At 40.6% G+C, this 18906-nt stretch overlaps 2 protein-coding genes across 2 annotated transcripts in view; both read left to right on the forward strand.

The window, feature by feature from the left end:
- The window catches only part of LOC140946339 (forkhead-associated domain-containing protein 1-like), a 62603-nt gene extending 49326 nt beyond the window's left edge, over window positions 1–13277 (forward strand). Inside the window, exons 24-34 of the mRNA XM_073395441.1 lie at window positions 471–609; window positions 2115–2239; window positions 3003–3107; window positions 3803–3922; window positions 4569–4669; window positions 5869–5920; window positions 6707–6820; window positions 7502–7582; window positions 10413–10484; window positions 11732–11800; window positions 12503–13277. Of these exons, the coding sequence (XP_073251542.1) occupies window positions 471–609; window positions 2115–2239; window positions 3003–3107; window positions 3803–3922; window positions 4569–4669; window positions 5869–5920; window positions 6707–6820; window positions 7502–7582; window positions 10413–10484; window positions 11732–11800; window positions 12503–12565 (1041 nt within the window). The 3' untranslated portion in view covers window positions 12566–13277. The remainder of the gene's footprint in view (window positions 1–470; window positions 610–2114; window positions 2240–3002; window positions 3108–3802; window positions 3923–4568; window positions 4670–5868; window positions 5921–6706; window positions 6821–7501; window positions 7583–10412; window positions 10485–11731; window positions 11801–12502) is intronic.
- Window positions 13278–18547: 5270 nt separating this feature from the next.
- Window positions 18548–18906, forward strand: part of LOC140946364 (uncharacterized) — a 1237-nt gene continuing 878 nt past the window's right edge. The window contains exons 1-2 of the mRNA XM_073395471.1: window positions 18548–18697; window positions 18861–18906. The exon at window positions 18861–18906 is cut by the window's right edge and continues 15 nt beyond it. Of these exons, the coding sequence (XP_073251572.1) occupies window positions 18899–18906 (8 nt within the window). The 5' untranslated portion in view covers window positions 18548–18697; window positions 18861–18898. The remainder of the gene's footprint in view (window positions 18698–18860) is intronic.

The raw sequence follows: 18906 nt of genomic DNA on the forward strand, positions 1-18906 counted from the left end.
AAAATCAACCTTTCAGTACTTGAGGTTTTAGCATTGTTTTAACATTGCGACGTTTATTCCAGGTAGTCCGTACATTCTTATTTAGTAACTTTTATTAAAATGTGTGGTTTAGTGCTTTGTGCCTGCGACCTTTCATGCAAAGGTCACAGAGACTTTGACTAAATTCGCTTCACCAATAAATCACTTCAAAACTTCTTAATATCTCAGATGTTATTAGAAATACAGTTTTTAAAGTATGAAAAAAATCTCCTTCAAATCTACATTTATCCATTTAATTCTTTCTTTTCCATGTCAGTCTACTTCGGACTTCGACCTCCTGTCTGTTGGAGTTTCTATCTAGCTTGTCACGCAAAGTGAAGCTCCAATTTTGTCACGCACCACTAAAGAAGCCTTAGTTAATTCACCATCAGTTTAATTGCGCTAAAGTCAAGTGTAATCTTATTTTACCAGTTATTTGGTTTTCTCTACAGAATCTCATGACAGGTGAATTACACGCTCTTGGACTGCGATGTCGAGGAGAGAGACATGAGCTAGTGATAGCGAGGCAAAAAGAGGCTCTGGCAGAACTCAGAGGCCGAACAAAAACACTGGAGCAATTTAAACCACCACGTAAGTCTTGAAAGTAAATCTGTCTTACATGATAGACTGACGTCTTTGATCGCAGGGCCTAAACAAGAGCTTTGACGAAATCCACATGGATACAAAATATGCATAGCTTATAAAACTTGAGCGCAATCACATTACATTCATTCTCCAGTCTGTTTCAAGTGACAAAAAAGCAGAAGATTTGGAGTGAAAATTATGCAAAAGACGTCCCTCATTTTCTTTTGTTGCCACGTGAAATGGGAGATGTCTCAACGCAAACTATGTCTCCACTTTTCGGGAAAAAAACTCTTGGGTAATACGCTTGGTTGCGTACAAACCTTGACAGTAGCCTGATCAAGACCACCGCCCTCTTTCCCAGATCGCGCGCCGTCTTATTTTCGCTTGGCTTGTGTTTATTTGGCGAGGTCCCTACATACTGAGAGCCTGGCACAGTCTACCTTGACGGTGGTTGAACCATGTATGTCGCGAAAAAATTTTGAAAAAGAAGTGATACGCAGCTGGGGCTAACCAGGCAATGATCTCCACCTTAAGTCCCTTTTACACAGGCAATTTAAAATCGGGCCTAAACTTGAAACTTTTATCGTGCCTTTGGCCTGCGTTTCAAGCGTTTACTACAGCTATGTTCGATTTCAAAAAAAGGGTCGAGGAGTTGCTATCTCTACTCTCCCCAATTTTCCTCTGTCATGAAATTAATGATGGCGGCCGCAGCAATACGATCATAAACAAGCAGCTTTTACCCACTCTAAAAATTCGTCTGCATCGCAATTTAGACAACGGTTGGCTTTATATACTAATAAGTCATCTCCGTGTTCCACAGATGAAACCTCACTTTTAAAATGAGGCCAAATTGCAAAACCTTTTTCGTGAAAATGACTTTCATTTGCGTTAAAAGTCATTTTCATATTAAAAGCTTCTTACTAACGCTCGTTTGCAAAGATAGGTAACTTGGAAATGGTCTACCGTGTGGCACGAAATTTTTGCGGGTTCTAATTTTTGTAATTGTTTTTTTTTTTTTTCCAGCGATCCGCAAAGATAAGTTCCCGCAAATAAAAATTACTGCAAAATTTTTTTCCGCAAAAATTTACTCCAGAGAATATATTCTCTAACTTAAATTCGCTAAGAAATCGTGTCTGTTCAATTACAACTTATCTCTTTCGTTCAGAAACAAAGCGGTTTGCAATGAAATATTGGCGCACACCGTAGTATTGTTTGAAAATATGCATTTCTATTGCACGTACTCAATAACAACGAAAATATTGTCAATGCTGGGTATTGGGTACTTTCTGAAAATCGCAAAAATTAATTCCCAGCAAGAAAAACCAATCTGTCCTAATCGGAAGAATTAGTTCCCGCAAAATACAAAAAATCACCAATCCGCAAAAATAAACTCCTGCAAAAATTTCGTGCTACATGGTATCTATTGCTGGCCCGTAACCTAGGATTCGCCAGGGACACGTTACGTGTAATACACGTATTTCTAGTTGATAAGATGGTTTTTTTGCTGTTAGTTCCAAATCATGAACAAGCTTTACAGCAGATTGTGGCTCTCAAAAAGGAAGTCAGTGAACTAAGGGCGAAGCTGGCCTCCCAAGAAGAGGACTACCACAAAAGCGAAGGCGAAATGCATGCTGAGGTAACAGACGTAACAGTGTGATGCTCTTCTAATTCATGGAGTTCTGCGCTTGCGTTTCCTCTTGACTTCATATTAAAAAGCGACGTCCTTTTGGCGCGTCACGTATTCTGTTAGGAAGGACTGCGTGAAAAAGGGTCACGTGGTCATAACGGACTACACGTAGTCCCTGGTTATTTTCTTACGAATAGTAAAGCAAGCGAATTACTCAAGCGCGGGAAAATCATGACCCGAGTGTCACCTTCTTCGCAGGTGGCGATTTTCACGCGCGCTCGCGTTATTCGCTTGCTGTACTATTCCTGAGTACATTTGAATATCAGCGTGGCAGGCGAAAGGGGTAGGAAAAGAGAGGAAAAGGGAGGTTTTCCTCCCTCCCCTTTCCCTCCCCTTTTTGTGCCTGTCACGCAGGCTGTCACTGAGAAGAATGATGGGCTACTCGTAGTCCACCCTAGTCAGGTCGTTTGTGGAGTGAGTCCTTGCTATTATTTGCCCTCTATACTTTCACAAGACTTTGTTGTATGACAAAAATAATCATTTTTGCTCACTTGAAAGAGTTCAAGTGTGATCCAGCAAACTGAAGAGGCTGAAAATAGGATAAAAACTGTCATGGGCTATTGTAAGAGTGTGTCATAGATCCTTCTTCCCCTATTTATTTCAATAATTTAATATTCCGCGAATGAACGTTTACATGTTCAAATGCTATAGCATGCTATCCATGCCGTGATAGTCGTTTGTGAAATGCCTTATATCTGTTTCCTTGTAACAGCTCAGAGTTCGTCGTGAGCAGGCTTCTGCCAGTCTCGCTGAAACCGATTTGGAAAAAGGCGCTCACCAGCAAACAAAGGAAGCATTAGATCTCAGTGAAAAGACGGTGAGTTGATTTAATATAAACACGAAAAAATTAGTGAGGAGTATAAGAGCTTGAGCAAAAGCGTTTTTGAGCGACCGAAATTAATGGCTTGACGCTAATAAATGTACGCTCCGGTCATCATTCGCTGTTTAAAAATCCACTTGGCATGAGCGCCTTATTGACAGCTTTTTGCGGAAGTAAATACAAAGACGGGGTTATCTGTCAAGAGTGCCTTACTGCAAATAGTTCACATGCTATGTTATAATATAAAGGTGAAATATGGTCTTTCATGAAAATTGATTCAACTTTCAATGTTAGTTGATAGAAAATAGTGTCGGTTTTTCTTTTTTTCAGAGTAAACGAAACTAAAAGATACCTTTTTCCTTCCATGAAAAGGAAGAACGAAAAAGGAAACGAATCATCAAGACTACTACTGCCCTTCACGCCAGTAGTACCCTCTACCGTTCCCTTTCGAACGCCTGGCACGGTACCAAACGCTGTTCGAAAAATTAGCCCGCGCTCCTCTGGGAGGACTGAGAGAGCGGTGGAAATCGAGTCCATTACTTCGGAGGCTGCTGCAAGACTATTCTTGCGTCGTTTTATTTGAGCGCGTCACTCCTCTGTCCTTCAAACACGCAAAGAAAGAAGTTATTTCAGTTGCGTAAGTCGTTATTTTTCCAGGCTTTTTTAACTGTAACTGTTTTTTCTTTTCACAGTATCTGAAGTTGGCTCGAACAATCGGTGCACTGCTTGAAATAGACTCGTTACCAGGTTGTCGCTCAATGGCGCACCTCCCAGTGGAGGAAAGAGAGAGACTGGAACTAGACAGGACCAAGGTAATTTGAGTTTCAATTCATCCTTAAAAATACGACCTGTGTATGCTGTTACATGAACATGTGTCTTTGTTTCACAATGCTAGAATAAAAGTACTGAAGATACCACAACACGTAATCGTTAAAAAGTACCAATGACACTTAAATAGTCGCTTTCTTAACGGACGCTTGCGCAAGAGCTGAGCACGGCTCTACTTGTGGTCGGGTCGACCAAAAAACTCTCATTTTACTCGCCATTGAAAATCAGTTAATAGCGCCTTGAGCAGGATCTGCAATATTTGTGTTTTTAATAGACTGCTCCAAGAGTGTGATAAAAACCAATTGGCGTAACATGCCCTGAACCTGTGCGATATATTTTGGAAGATCATTTCAGTTCCACTAGGCCAACAGAAAAGAGATATTGAAGTTGAATTTCTTAATTGAAAGTTATTTTCCTTAACCCATTCGCAGAAGAACAAACACACAAGTCAACATATTGTAATTAGGTGGTTCGTTGTTTTTCTTCGTCTATTTCATGAGTGAGGGGATAGTTAATTGTGTTGCTTTAGTTTTGTTTCATGCCTGGGTTCCCTTCTTTTGTATCCATTCTTTTGAGTGATTTCTATGAAGTTTTAATTTTCCCTTTAATTTATTTCCCTTTGAATATCAGGCTGTGGAGCTGATGGTCACTAAAGTTCAACAGATGAACGATCGAATGGAAAGAAAAGTCCAGCTTCTGGGTTCTTATGAAGATGACTTGGTGCATCTAAGGTAAAGAGACATGAAACAAAATAAGTAAATAAATAAATGCACTTTATTTGAGTGTCAATGTATTTAGAACGAAAGTACCAATTGGGGACACTATTTTTACGTCTCCTACTGGAGACGGGACCGTCATTTTACGTGGTCATCCGAGCCACCCGACGGTCTAGCCTCTCGCACTGCAAAGGGAGTACCTTCATTTCTTAGTCAATTTAAGGCCCTGAGTGTTGGTCCGGTCTCGGGAATCGAACCCGCGACGACCGCGACCTCCCGCTCTGCAGTCAAGCGCTCTACCAACTGAGCTAATCCTGCTGCGGTTATGAAATGTCTTATAAAAAAGGCTTTTAATTTAACATCATCTTAGACCGTTCACAGTCCCCTATTTTTGGTAAGATCTTAAGGGTCGAGCTCTTACCGGTACGGGCGACCATCTGGGTCTCATATGTCCCGGGGGGGCGTGCTTCGGGGTCCCCGCCCCTTAAGTAGATTTCACGGTCATCCCAAGACTGGACTCGGAACATTTAAAACTAAGATGGCCGCCTGATCTCGACGATTTTACGAAAAAATAGTTGACTGATAACAGTCTAACATCACACAATTGTTCTGGAACGCTAAATATCCTGAATTAATCCGCGATCAATTCCATAATTCTCATCGCCTATGACTTATTATGGTCTCGGTTATCAAAGGAGAATTTCAAACGATAAAAGCAAAGCTCCGGTTACATCTTGTCGTCATGGCCTCGTTCTTCTATTTTCCTTGATTTATAGCCTGTTTGTAGACCCCAATTTTTCAGTAGGGTCGTCGAGATCGAGTACTTACCCTTCGGGGCATCCAGCTTGGTTTCAATTGTCCTGGGTCTGGCCTGGGGATTTCCGTCAAGTAACAAATCTACTTAGCGGGCGGGGGAAAGTTTAGGAGGGGACGAGAAAAATTTTTGTTTTTCTCCCCTTCCTCCCACCTCCGCTAAAACCCCGACACCACCCGAACCTCGGTACATTCGAAACCAAGATGGTCGCCCGTAACGGACTTGTAACGTTAAGTGCTCGATCTCAACGATGTTATGGCAAAATAAAGGACAGTGAACGTTTAGAGGTCAGGGTAATATGTCGGGAAGGTAAATGTGCACACCAATATAAAATATATAGATGGAAAAAGTGAAGATTTTTGTGGTCAAATTACGCGAAATATTTCGTCCTTCGTTTCAGAAATAGTGAGACAGTGGCAGGACAGAAAACGGCTGAAGCTACAGGACTTAAGGTTGGTGTGTTGCTCGGATATTGTTAGTTGCAGTTGTGTAGAATGTGTCCTTCTCTTCATTATAAGATGATGTAACATCTGTTTGTACCGCATCCCTTAGCCTTCGTAGCTGGCGGGATTAGCGGGAGTGCTGTAGTTTTTTGGCGGCGGAGCCGCGTGAAGATTTAGAACCCTAGCGGCTTTACGGCTCGCTTCGCCAATAAATTACCCCTGGCCCAAGCATCCCGCCAGCGACGCAGGCTACCGCATCCCTCTCTAATAACTTTGTAGGAAGAGAAGGCTAAATAATGGGATCAACGTTAAATTTACCTAACCTAAAAACTCTTTGTTTACGACTGTTTTCATTAAGGCTCTTACTGACATAGGACATTAGCGTTAAGCCGTGAAGTTATTGCCATATTATTATAGTCTGTCAAGGGTCATAAGGAAGTAGATTGTGTGATTCATTCCTTTTATTGGTTAATGTGCAGGACCCAGTTATTAGAAGGCCAATTACCGCTGAACCGAGGTTAAATTTCAATCGGGTTTGTTTTTCTTTTGATCAAAAGCATTTTTTCGAATTTTTATCTATTTTTTATCTATTCCTTGGAGAACATCCAATCATCAAATTATAACGAAAGTTATTAAACTGAATTTGATTTTTAAGCTTTGGTATCTGAATTCAAATTTTCTACTTACCCTGGGTTATCTTAATCCAGCTTTGAACATCCCTGCCCAGATTACATTAAAGCTGTCTTTTTTTTACTGGAATCTTTCACTCTGATTTTGTCGTATTGTACCACATAGATGGATGTTCGAAATCGTCAAGAAGAAATCGCCTACCTTAGAGCATCAATGAGTAGGTTAAGAGACGACCTGGATCAACAGCGGAGACTTAATGTTTGTTTAAAGGAAAGAAAGGTAAGATGGTTGTACACTTTGTACACTTTTTGCACTATACGTGCAAGAACCAAATAACCACCTTGACTGACAGGTCTACTTCAATTCTACCTGTGACCACAGGTAACCCAAGCTCACAGTAAGAGCCCGTAAGCAACACTACCTTACATAGCTAATTAATAATGGTATTAAATAGGACTGAGTGGAGTCCAATTCGGTCGTTAATCATACGAGTGATAAAACTTATTTGTTTAATCATGAGTATGATTACAGACCGAATTGGACGACACAAAGTTCTGTTACCAATTAATCATGACTGTAACAAAATTTGTGATTTTTTAGGTTTTTTTAATCAAAGCACATGAAATTCCAAGAGTTTTTTTCTAGCAGTGACAAAAAAAGCCATTTAAGTGCGCGCGTGATGGTGCGTACCGTCCAATTACTTAGGCATGACGCGTACTGTCCTGTTAGTGCTGAAATCGATACAACTGATAGCCAATCAGATTTGAGGATCGGCGAGGCTAGGTGCAGGGTGCATTCGCAGGCCAGAAAACTGCCCGTGAGAGAAAAACTAAATGTGGTCTCCTTCATTCTCGTTTCCGATCTACTCTCACTTAAAACACAAAGAGTTTTGAAAGGTTTGTGAAAGAACCTTGTCGGCAAAAATCAACTAACTTTGTTGGCTTTTTTTCCTATGTCCAGAAATTCGCCATGGATATGGATGAGCGTGATACAAAGAGACAAACACATAGCTGTTACATGGACGAACACACCAGATACAAGGTGCTGAATGATAAGTATACTATATAATATACAGTAAATATTGTTTCATTGTCCATGCACTCGTTAGTTGTGGCAAAGTTCCCTTTCGTAAACGTTCGCTGCCATTTTTAAGACACTTGTTAGAACATTTTTGACCCGTGATTGAGAGTGCTTCTATTAACAAGAAGGTCAATCGTAACCCAGGGTCGAACCCAGACCTTTCCTATCCTAATCCTTCTCCCTTACCACTACACTACAACACCGACCCGCCAAAATTTGGAAAAATTTAAGTACATAAACTAGTAAACTGTCTTTCTTAAAACTGATACATACATAATAGGTGACCCTAGCCTTTTCCAAATCTTTTTTTTCCAACGACGTTCTTTCTACGACTATTCAAAAACATAATACATAGATTTAACCAGGGCTAAAAGTGAAGCTCTCGTTAATATACTTTTTGCCCCATTGTAATTTTATTATTGTATATTTGTTATTAGTAAAATCCAGCGAGTGGTCTATTATCAATGCTGTTTTCTGATTGGTTGAGCTACTACTAGGCTATATGTTATAGCCCACTAGCAGCGAAAAGCGCCGGCTTTGAAAACCAAAACAATGGCGGCTGAATCGCGTTTTGCTAGCTAAAGTTGTTTTGTCTCGATATTTTTGACCAACTAGTTGGATTTTACTAAAACAATTATCCCTCTCGCCCTCATGGCCTCTGAGTCAATAGCCCATGATGCCTTCAAATACAATCATGTAATGCTACACGGTGACGGCAACGTGAACGGCAAAAAATATCAATTGTTCTTATTCTCGGTTTTCACTCACGTGAGAAAGCAGAAGTAAAAATGGAAACCTTTTAACATAGAAAGTCTAGAATCTGGGAAATGAAAGAAGATAAATATACAAAAAGCCTTGCCAAGAATCAGGTCTATGCAATAGTTCATATGCGAGATGTTCGGAAAAACGTTTTACCCAAATTTATAAAGCTTTGTATGGAGGCGTCATGTTTGTCTCCCTTTCAGGGGGACAAATATGGCCGCCGGAAACCAACAGAAACATCTGTTTTTGAGTTTTCCTACTTATGCGTGAATTCTTCGCTTGAGGAACTCAAAAAGATTAAAGCAATATTCATTCTAAGACAAGGAATGTTTAGATAGCAAAATCTCCAAAAAACCGTAATGTTTTTAACCCACTTAAGAGTTTTCCCGGCCGCCAGCCAAATGCCACGTCCCGCAAAAGCCTGGAAATTCAAGCGTACTGTCTCGCAAAATAAAGAACCCTTTAGAACCGAAAATTTGTTTGTATAAAGGTTTTAAGGTGCTCTAATATCACATGAAAGTAGAAACTCAGAAGAAGCGTTAGTTTTTTAGCTGGAATTTTTGTGACGTCATGTGAAAACCAAGAATTAGCAGAAAAAATCTTTGCTTGTGCAGCACGCTTTTTTGTACATTTATTTGACGTTATTTTGCACGACAACAACGTGAAACATCCCAGTTACACATCTTACATAGGAAATGTCGTATGTGCTCACCAAAATTGTTGTTGCTTGTGTCCTTTTTCCCTTTTTTTTTTCACTGCCGCTCATTTTCACCTTGCTGGCCGCTAGCATTTCTCATTTTCTCACCGCCAACGTAACTTCCATGTTTTTCTTCCAACGAAATTCGTCTCCTTTGTTCTGTATCTAACGCTTTACCTCTTTCCCTGTTATCCACGCCAGTAAAGACAAAAAAATGTAATCAGACTCGATTTTGTTGTTGTTTTTTCTCTCTAAGAAGTCCGGGTGGGCATGCGATTTCCCGCCAAAAAAAACTCGTGTTGCATTTGGGTTGCTATACCTGTTGACTGAGTTATTTCACATTGGTATGCCTGTGGTGCGGATGGAGCACGTACGGTCACGTGATTACCAAATTTTCTCGGATCCATAGATAACTAAATTTCCTTACTCATAGTGCTCCACTGCGCGCTAGACTGTTCACAGTCCCCTATTTTCTGGTAAGATCGTCGAGATCGAGCGCTTTGCGTTACGAGCGGCCATCTTGCATGATTGTCAGGACTACTTAGGGGGCAGGGGGGCAGTTTAGGAGGAAGCGAGAAAAATAGAAGGACTGTAATAACATCACTGCAGCTCGCGTTTACGGAGCGCGTTGTACCAGCAACGCAGGCGTTTGATTGGTCATTAAACAATGGATGTTAACTTGCGTTGACAACAGGTTTAGTTTAAGTTGCCGACACTGACTAGTCGTCGTTTCTTTTAAACGTACGCTTTCATAACACATAAGACACATCTTGCCTAAACACACGAAGGAGTTTTGGTATTTTTGCGGATGAATCACGTAAGGCAACATCCTTTTGAAGCAGCCCGGCCAGTGATGTTATTGTAGTCCCCCTATTTTTCTTTCTTGCTTCCTCCCAAACCGCCCCCCGCCCCCTTAGTAGTTTTGACACTTATGCAAGATGGCAGCCCGTAACGCAAAGCGTTCGATCTCGACGATCTCACGGGAAAATAGGTGACTGTGAACAGTCTACTGCGTGTGCTCTCCCTTATTACTGGCCTTATTGTCAGTTAATTAATCCAGGGAATATATTACATCTATCTTACCAATGGTGGCGTCAACCATTAAAAATGGCAACGACCGTAACGAAAACGAAGTAGGCGTCGTCGTGATTTATTACCTTTAGTAGATGATTATGGAGATGAGTCAGATGCCAAGACAAAGCATCTATAATTCTTATTCTGGCTCAGCCTTTGGCTCAATTAATAACACTTTCCTCGACCTTGATTATTCCGAATATCACAGGAACCTCATCCAATAATTGTTTATAATTGTGTATGTAATTTCCGTCACAGGAGGAAATTAAAAAGAAAAAGGCAGCAGAGAAACTTAAGAGGAAAAATTACGAAATAGAGTCACTCAAAAAGGTAAGAAATGTGGGAGAGTTTTCCATGTATTTACGGTATGATGTTGTCGTCCTGGATTGGTAATATTTAATTCTGCAATCTATAACTGACTTCAATTAGCTTCACTTTTCAGAAGAAGATCGGCGACAACATTGTTGAGACATTTTCCTCAGCTTTGTAACTTTGGAGAACAAGACATTCCACACCTCTCCTCTGTCTCCTCCATTTAAAGTTGGGGTGTTTTTATGCTTTCTACAGGTAGCTTGAACAGCAACACAGCATTATACCGAGGGGGTGGTAAAAAGTCAGACAGGCCCTTTGGGGCAAAGTGTCTCAGTTAATTTTGTCGCCAGTGATAGATAGGGAGTTATGCAAGTTATATAGTGTATCTTTTGAATAATGGTAAAAGTAGAATTTATAAAAGCTTTTAAGAATGAGTTTAGTGGCTACAGTGGCATATCGTGTAGAGATGATGACCACACTAAAAATGAAAGAACTGTTTTAGCCTCAAAGTGCCAATTCAGCCCTGCAGGCCGATGTCTGATCCAGCCCCTCCTGAAGTCATTTAACACATTTCAAGCGAAAACAGCCCAGTCTAAAGGATATTCCAGCCCATGCTGGGGCCCATTTCAGCCATTGGGTCCAAATCAGCCCTAGGTAGTTGGACTGTATTGGCCCTGATTTAAGGGAGCCAAATTAGATTAAAAAATATGACTGTATTTTACTTACCGAATCGCCCCCATTTTTAGGGCTAAAACAGATCTTTCTGATTTACAGTGCACCTACTGTATAACTGAAATCCTCTCTTGCTGAAATGCAGAGTGTAATTTGGTTGTAGCCTTGTTTTTCGTACATTTCAGCATTTTTCCCTTATAATCATGACAAAACTTCATTCAGTCTAAAACTACTGAATTCAAATTTATGGACGGTGCTAAATTGGCCGCCTGTGTACACCCCCCCCCCCCTCCTCCCTCCTCTTTTCCTGAGGGAAGGGGGTTCTGTACACAGGCTATTCAATTTGCTGCTCTGTCATTGGTTAAGGCGCGGCGTTTCTAAGATCTGCGCGCGCCGCCGAAATTGTGGTTGCGTTGTCTGTGCTAAATCTGCCTACTTTTTTACGTGTAAACTCTTTTCTTCCCTTCTTTCGTTAAATCTCAATTCACCCCATTTTCCCTAAAAATTCAATCTCAATGCCCCTATAAATGACTACGCGTGATGTGAACGTGTAGAAGCTAAGGTGTCTAAGGTTGTATTTTGTCAATTTACAGGAACTTATGTCCGCTGACCGAGAACTGAATGAAACTGCAGTCAAGTTGCAACTTCTCGAGTCCAGCAGAGTAAGTGCATGGAATTCTGTTTTGTACATGTATTAACCTTCCTTAGCGGACATTGTTTTGGCTCAAAACATAACAGTTTTCACAAAATTGAACTTCATTATCTCTGACAACACATAGTTCCATTCCCGATGTCAATGGCCATTAAGGGATACTCATACCAAGAATTTTTTTTTCGTTAAATCTTCTTGATAAGTTTCCCTCCGTGGAGCGGTTATATTTGACTAAGCCATTTACTTGTGGGCGTGTTTTAGTTACTGTCATTCGTAAGTCTACCATTTTTAAAAGGTCGAGTAAAACGATTTCTTTGCAGCCTGTAAGGTCTTTAGAATGGCAGCGTTTGTTGTTGTTTAGTAACATTGGTCAGATTGTGCCTGAAAATTAGCAGCCGGAGAGCACAACCTCTCTTCGTCTTCTTTTGGAGGCTGTGCCTGAAAAGCTTCAAGCCTTTGAAGTCTCCGAAGCCCGAACTTCTGGACCAGTTTAACTTGTTCTCTCTCCTCAAACTGGTTTTTCCAGTGCGAGCATCTGTTTATTGATAAACCGCTGTGCCCGCTGTAACAAGCGCAGACGTGGGTTGGAAACTGTGTCTTAGCAACAAGCAGCACATGCTCAACAAAGATCTCACCCGATTAATGCAGTCTTTCCAAAGGGTGGAAAATTAGAAATTCGTGACAAACGTATTCGTTTTAAATTCTGTTTCAGAATAATTTAACGTCTCGCAGTGGTCATAGTGAAGACAGCGCTTTACTAGATTATGATGAGTGAATGAGTTACTGCATCTCCGCTACACGGGACTGACGATGGTTGTTCATGCCCTCCGCTTAGTATGATCAATGGTCATACACGTGATCTGCACATGCCAAGCAAGCAATCTGGCGTGATACTAGGCGTATCTACAATATTCTGAGCGGGAAGTTTACCTCACATCATGGGAAACAATTTCGCTGTTACGTTCTTAATACTTGAACATAGTGTAAATAAAATGAAAAAACAATCTGAATATCCAATCATAGGACAAAAGGACGATCCAGTTGTTTTCAATGGCAACCTGGCCTGACTCAAGAGTGAAACAGAGTGTGACGAAGATTCTGCCGTGTCAGTATGTTAAGCCGAACCCCTTTAGATTAACTTGTGTAAGTACCAACGAATTTATTTTGAAATTAAGCAAATAATCGGGACTGATAACAAAGGTGATGCACAGCGACGTTTTTCGCAGATACTATCAATTTGACAAATCAAGTATAATAACGCACAGTTTCTCTTTCCCCTTTTTTAAGCGGCGGTTGTTGACAAAAACAATTCAAATTTGGTTTTTTAATTCAATCTTTGTCTTTTTCCGTTTAAAGCTTCCTCATAAAGAATTGTTTTGTTATCAGCCAGTTTTGCCTTAGTTTCTAGTTAATACCTGGTTATGGACTCTGCATGTACGTACCTTTTTCCCTAGTGGAGAAAAATAAATTGATATATGAGATCTAAAGAGGATCCCCCTTTAATTTATAACCCTCTGGCAAGCCCTCCCTCTCATAGCAGATTTTATGAATTGACGTCTTCGTTTTATGTCTGTTAGGTATAATTTATTACGGCCGCGTTTTTTGCATCCAGTGGATGTTGGACATAAGTTGTTTTCATTTCCAAGGTGTTGGAATGGAAAATGACTTGTTGTCCAATACTTAGGGTGCGTTCGATTGGGAAATCTGGATTTAGATTTTAAAATCCGGATTTCGGATTTGCAAAAAAACGCTAAATCCAAAAACGGATTTCAACGCTGAGAAATCTGTTTCTGGATTTCCTATTGACTGTTCGATTGGGAAATCCGAAAAGGGATTTGAAACTGACTGTCCTTATGAACAGTGATCTTGCGCGCGCGCATAATTAGCAAAAAAAGACCGCCGTTCACGAGAACAGTTTTGCAAATCCGGGTTTCCCAATAGAACGCAATCTTATATTCGGTTGGCAGGCTCCGAGAAAGCTTCCTCTTTTCTCACAGAGTCTCAGTAAAGCGTTTTGAATAATCATATTCGATGTGCAAAGTGAGTTCAGCTCGTGACCTGCAACCATCTCTCCAGGGTAAAAGGGCTCTTCGAAAAGGAGAGTAATGTTACTTTAACACAGAATTTTTGTTTAACTTTTGATTGTGCAGCCGGTGAAAATACGATTAATGTATTAAGTACACTGATGTCTAGGGATGTTATGCATGTGAAAGAAAAATAATTCACAGAATAGGAAATAAAATTAGATTGAAGGGAATCGGTTTTCTTGACAGTTTTGTGGATACGTTATGCAGTACTACACCACATCATCTGCTCATGTTGCGGAATGTGCATTTTATGGAGGCTTCAGCTGTGGACATACTTTTTGTAATTGCGATGTTGGGCAATGTATTTATTAGGCTGATTTAGCAACAGAACAGGAACGTCATTTGACGACGGGAAAGCGCGCGGAAAGGACTAATCTCGACTTCCAGTGCCAAATTTGCCACTCTGCCATTAGTCAAGCCAGTTATTTGGTTTGCGCGCGTCGTTGTCAACTGACGTTCCCGTTCAATTGCTAAATCAGCCTGTGACGCCTGCCTTTTCCGTAAAGTTTATGCGCGCGCATTCTCGTCAACGTCAGTATACCAATGAATGTAACACCCTGAAATGCGTGCGGCAAATTGCAAAAACGGTATTTACGCGGTGTCATACTTTAAGGAAATGTTCTTTCCTGAATTCCTCAGTCCATTTATTCGGATAGTCTTTTTGTTTCCTTCACATTGGCCTCTTTTCCCTTCAGTAGAAATTCTTAGATGAAGATCACCGTTTGGTATGCACGGAAAAATCTATTCAGATGTGGACTCTTCTGTTTTGATTGAACCTCTTCGTAAAGAAAATCACAATTTGACTAGTTCCTAGGTCTCATTAAGGTCAAGTAATACAGGCAACATTTTCGCACAACTTGTCGCGCAACATTGTTGCGTTGCAAGTTGAATAGCGTTGTTGCCCGTATTACCACCCTCGCTCTCAACTTGTCACGCTACAAATTTCGATGTTGCAAGTTGTGGCAACATGTTGCGCAAAGTAGACCTGAGTTCTACTTTTTGCAACAAACTTTCACTTTTATCATTTGCATCACAACTTGCTTCACTTCACAACACTCGTGACTGGTCAATTTTGCCGCACCAAAAACGCGGGAAAGATGGTGAGTAAGCGCGAGCTTGACCTCGGGCATATCCGATTTGGGTAGGAAGTAAACATGGCCGAAGTTGTGGAGGTTGAGAATGTTGAGACCCAACATTGTGAATTTATTAGTGAAAAAATGTCAGAGGCCCAAAGAAAAGATTTGTGCAAAGAACTTAAAAAGCACCCATGTCTGTGGGAAACTTGTGGACCAGAGTATAAAAGCAAGCCACGGAGGTCAAGAGCTCTGGATGAGTTATGTCAAAAATTTAACGTTTCACCAAACTGCCTGAAAAAACAACTACATAGCCTTAGAACGGCATTGACAAGGGAAGTCAAAAAAGAAACCACAGAAGGTCAAAAAGCCATTTTGTTTGCTGACACAAAAACACACTATTGACCAATCACAACGCATGATTTTCTTAAAGAGCCGCAACTTGCAACATCGAAATTTTTTGCGTGACAAGTTGAGAGCGAAGATGGTAATTCGGGCAACAGCCCTTTTCAACTTGCAACGCAACAAAGTTGCGAGATGAGTTGTGCGAAAATGTTGCCCGTATTACTTGACCTTTATTCCGCACAGCCTACGTGTTTCCGGTCACGTGGTACCAGCGAGTTTGTGTGTTCCCCTCCGTTCGTCTTGGCAGGTGCTACACAGGGACTAAGAAATATCACTTTATCCTGTGAATGGAACTGTTACTTCAATGTGGCCATTAAACGTTTGTTTGCACGCGCATGTTATATACGTCACAAACAAAAACAGCATTTCTAGCAAAATTCTTTTACTACTGGTTACAAGTTACTTGAAGTTGAAATATAACTTCTATTCCTACCCATAAAAATACACTAATTAATGATTATTTCAAATGAAGAATCAGCTAAAAACTGCAAGTGGCAACCATGGATTCCTTACCAGATGACGTTTGGTTGGAGGTTTTTTTCTTTTCTTTCTCAGAAAGATCTTCTCAGAGCTGCTCTTGTTTGTCGGACCTGGAAAAGACTGTCACGTGACAGCTCTCTCTGGTCATGCCTTGATCTCCAACCGTACGCCAGATCGCTCAGAGAGGATATTATAATGAGGCTTTTGAATACCATGTTTGCACCCCTCGGTAGACAACTCAACCTCAGTAAGAATTTGGTGACCACGGAGATTTTAAAAACCATATTTGAAACCTGCTATCAACTGCAAAGTTTAAGTCTGAACAACAGCAGATTCCATTCCATCGGGCCTTGGCTTGAAAGGAGAGTGGATCAGGTGGAAACCTTAATATTTCTGGATTTAAGAAACGCGAGTGGATTCGCTGCTGGAATTGAGGATATCTTGCAAAAAGGATACAACTTAAAGTATCTAGGTAAGTAAATCGGTCTCTTTGTTTAGCGAAGATAACAAGGAGAAGATGTATTGATCGCTTGTTACTAGCAAATTTTTTCATTAGTATTTCCCAAAGTAAGACGCTTTACTGATCTAACAATTCATCGATTTTCTTCAGATCTGGCGTCCCTTGAGTTGTCGCATTGACAGGGTTCATTTTACGAGCATTTAATAAACTATTATTGGATGATGTTTTTATGTTAAAACTTACAGATACCTTAACTTTAGACTTGCTCACATGTCGAGCACGCGGTTTTTCTCGAGCGCAAAGCTCCGGCTAGAAATTCTTTATGTTTTCGGCGGCAAAGCGAGCGACGGAGAGAGCTGGAGTCTACTACCGGAACCGGAAACAAGAAGCGATGGACTTTGAGAAAGTCTACCGTAACTGTTACCGATAACCCCCCAAAAAAACGAATTTCTTGATTGTTTTATTGTACATGGTTTTTAGAATAACGCACGGAACACAGTTCATTATTTCTCATAAAAAAAGGATAGAAAGTGTAAAAATTCAGCTTGGAAATCATGCATTCCACGCACAACCCACAGATTCACATAAATTTGAGCTAATGCAGAAAGCGAAGTACGATGTAGCATAATCACAATCGTCAATCACCTCATGGAGATGGAAAGTAATTCTGACCTCCACGCACATGAAGATGAATGTCAGCAAATATCGATAGGCTTACTTTTTGGTCAAACTGTGTGACATTTTTCGATCAATGAAACAAAGCACACAAATCGCCAAACTGATTGGACAGTTAGGGCGGGTGTTATGAGTCGGCCCTAGCCAGCCAGACCAGTCCACCCGTAGAGAGAATTTCTCTACTAATCAGCACTATCCCATCAAGCTCTTCCTCAGGGTCTTCCTGCCCCTCCTATTTTCTATGGAAAAAGCCCTGGGAATGAGATAAGCATAGCTTAAACTCCTTAATTAGGCTGAGTTATAGGCGTCTACAGTTATTTCGCAAAAGGTTGTCGGAAAAAGTGCACGCGACAATCCCGAAAGGTATTGTGGGTGGTTTTGAGATCACTGTTCTTGATAGAAATTTTGAAAGGATGGCACTAGAGGCGATGGACCATGTTTCCGAGTGCTAAAGCGAAGCAGCAAAAGTAGGTTGGACAGCTACAATGTCAGAAACAGTGTATGGGTCATATCCCATATTACCTTTCTGGAATACCGCGTGTACTTTTTTCCGACAACCTTTCTCGAAATAGCTGTATACAGAAAAGGGAAAGGTGCGTAAGAACTTATGTACTTTATTGGAACTAGATGTCGCGGGTCTTTCATTTCGCGTTTTTCTCGATTGTTAAGAAACTGCGAAATTCAAGACACACCGAATTTAAATCCTCGCGAAATTTAATACCCGTGTCGAAAATTCACTGAAAAAAATGAAAATATCAATGTTAATGTAACAACCAATGTATCGATAAGTAAAAAAATCTGTTTTTAGTTTTTTTCAGTTTCTTTTTGTATCTTCGATTGTGACAACGTTTTAACTCTTAAAGGTTAATTTGTAAATAGGTGTTTTGCTTTTTCTAGTGTTAAAAGGATATTTTAAATTATGCACTTTGCTCTTTCCAATTTGTTTCGAAATTTAAGAAAGTTCAGAGTCATTTCGAAAAATAAAATTAAGTTGAGTAATTCAAAAACAGGCTTATTGCTCGAACTAAAAATTGCTCCATCTTCTTTTTATTTTCGTTCTGCAGGTCTTCACTGTTGTATCAGTCCTCAACTGTTTAAAAGTATATTCAGCAGAAAACACCAGCTCCGTATCTTAGACTGTACTCAATGTGACTGGGTCACTGATGATAGTATCCAGATTGTTGCTGAGAACTGCCCCTTTATGGAATCTTTAACGCTCGCAAAGTGTCGCAACATCCAAGGGAAATCATTACCAAGTCTATTGAGCAATTGCCCAAAGCTAAAGACGCTCATATTAGAAGGTACCCAGATAAAAGACGAATTCTTAGGAACAGCCGACTGGGAAAACACCAACATCATCGAGTTAAATGTGCTAAGCTGTTATCGACTGTCATTTTCCGGCCTTTCAGCGGTTTCACCGGCGAAAAATGTCTGCGCATGCTCTACTAAAAATGACACGTGATCTATTTCGCGCAATGTCATTGGCTCTGAGGCAAAAATGCCGGTTGAGATGAAAAAAATAATGGCTGTTTTTTTTACAGTGATAGCGTTGTGGTTTTCTTGCCATAGTAGGGACCTTAAGATCCGACGACGGCGGATGTCTACGACGGCGAGCGGAAGTTGGAAATATTTGCCTGCGCATTTCCGGTAGCCGTCGCGTGAGGTTTCCCGCCTTAGCTGTGTTGTCTGAGACGTCAAAACGAAGTGTTTGCCGTCTTGTCTAAAACGTGAGTAAATTTTTCTTATTTTAAGGCCATTTCAAAGGAATTTATCGAACATTTTCAATTTGTAATGAAGTGACAATTTTTTCCTAGCTTGTGACAATTGAAAATAGGTAGTAGAACTCGTTTAAAAGCGAAAATTGACTGGTTTCTTTCTCCTCCTAAACAGCTTCGAAAGTTCGTGTCTGCAAATAAGCCTCAGTGGAAATGATCTC

Source organism: Porites lutea, chromosome 1 (assembly GCF_958299795.1).
Source record: "Porites lutea chromosome 1, jaPorLute2.1, whole genome shotgun sequence".
Classification (NCBI taxonomy): Eukaryota; Metazoa; Cnidaria; class Anthozoa; order Scleractinia; family Poritidae; genus Porites; species Porites lutea.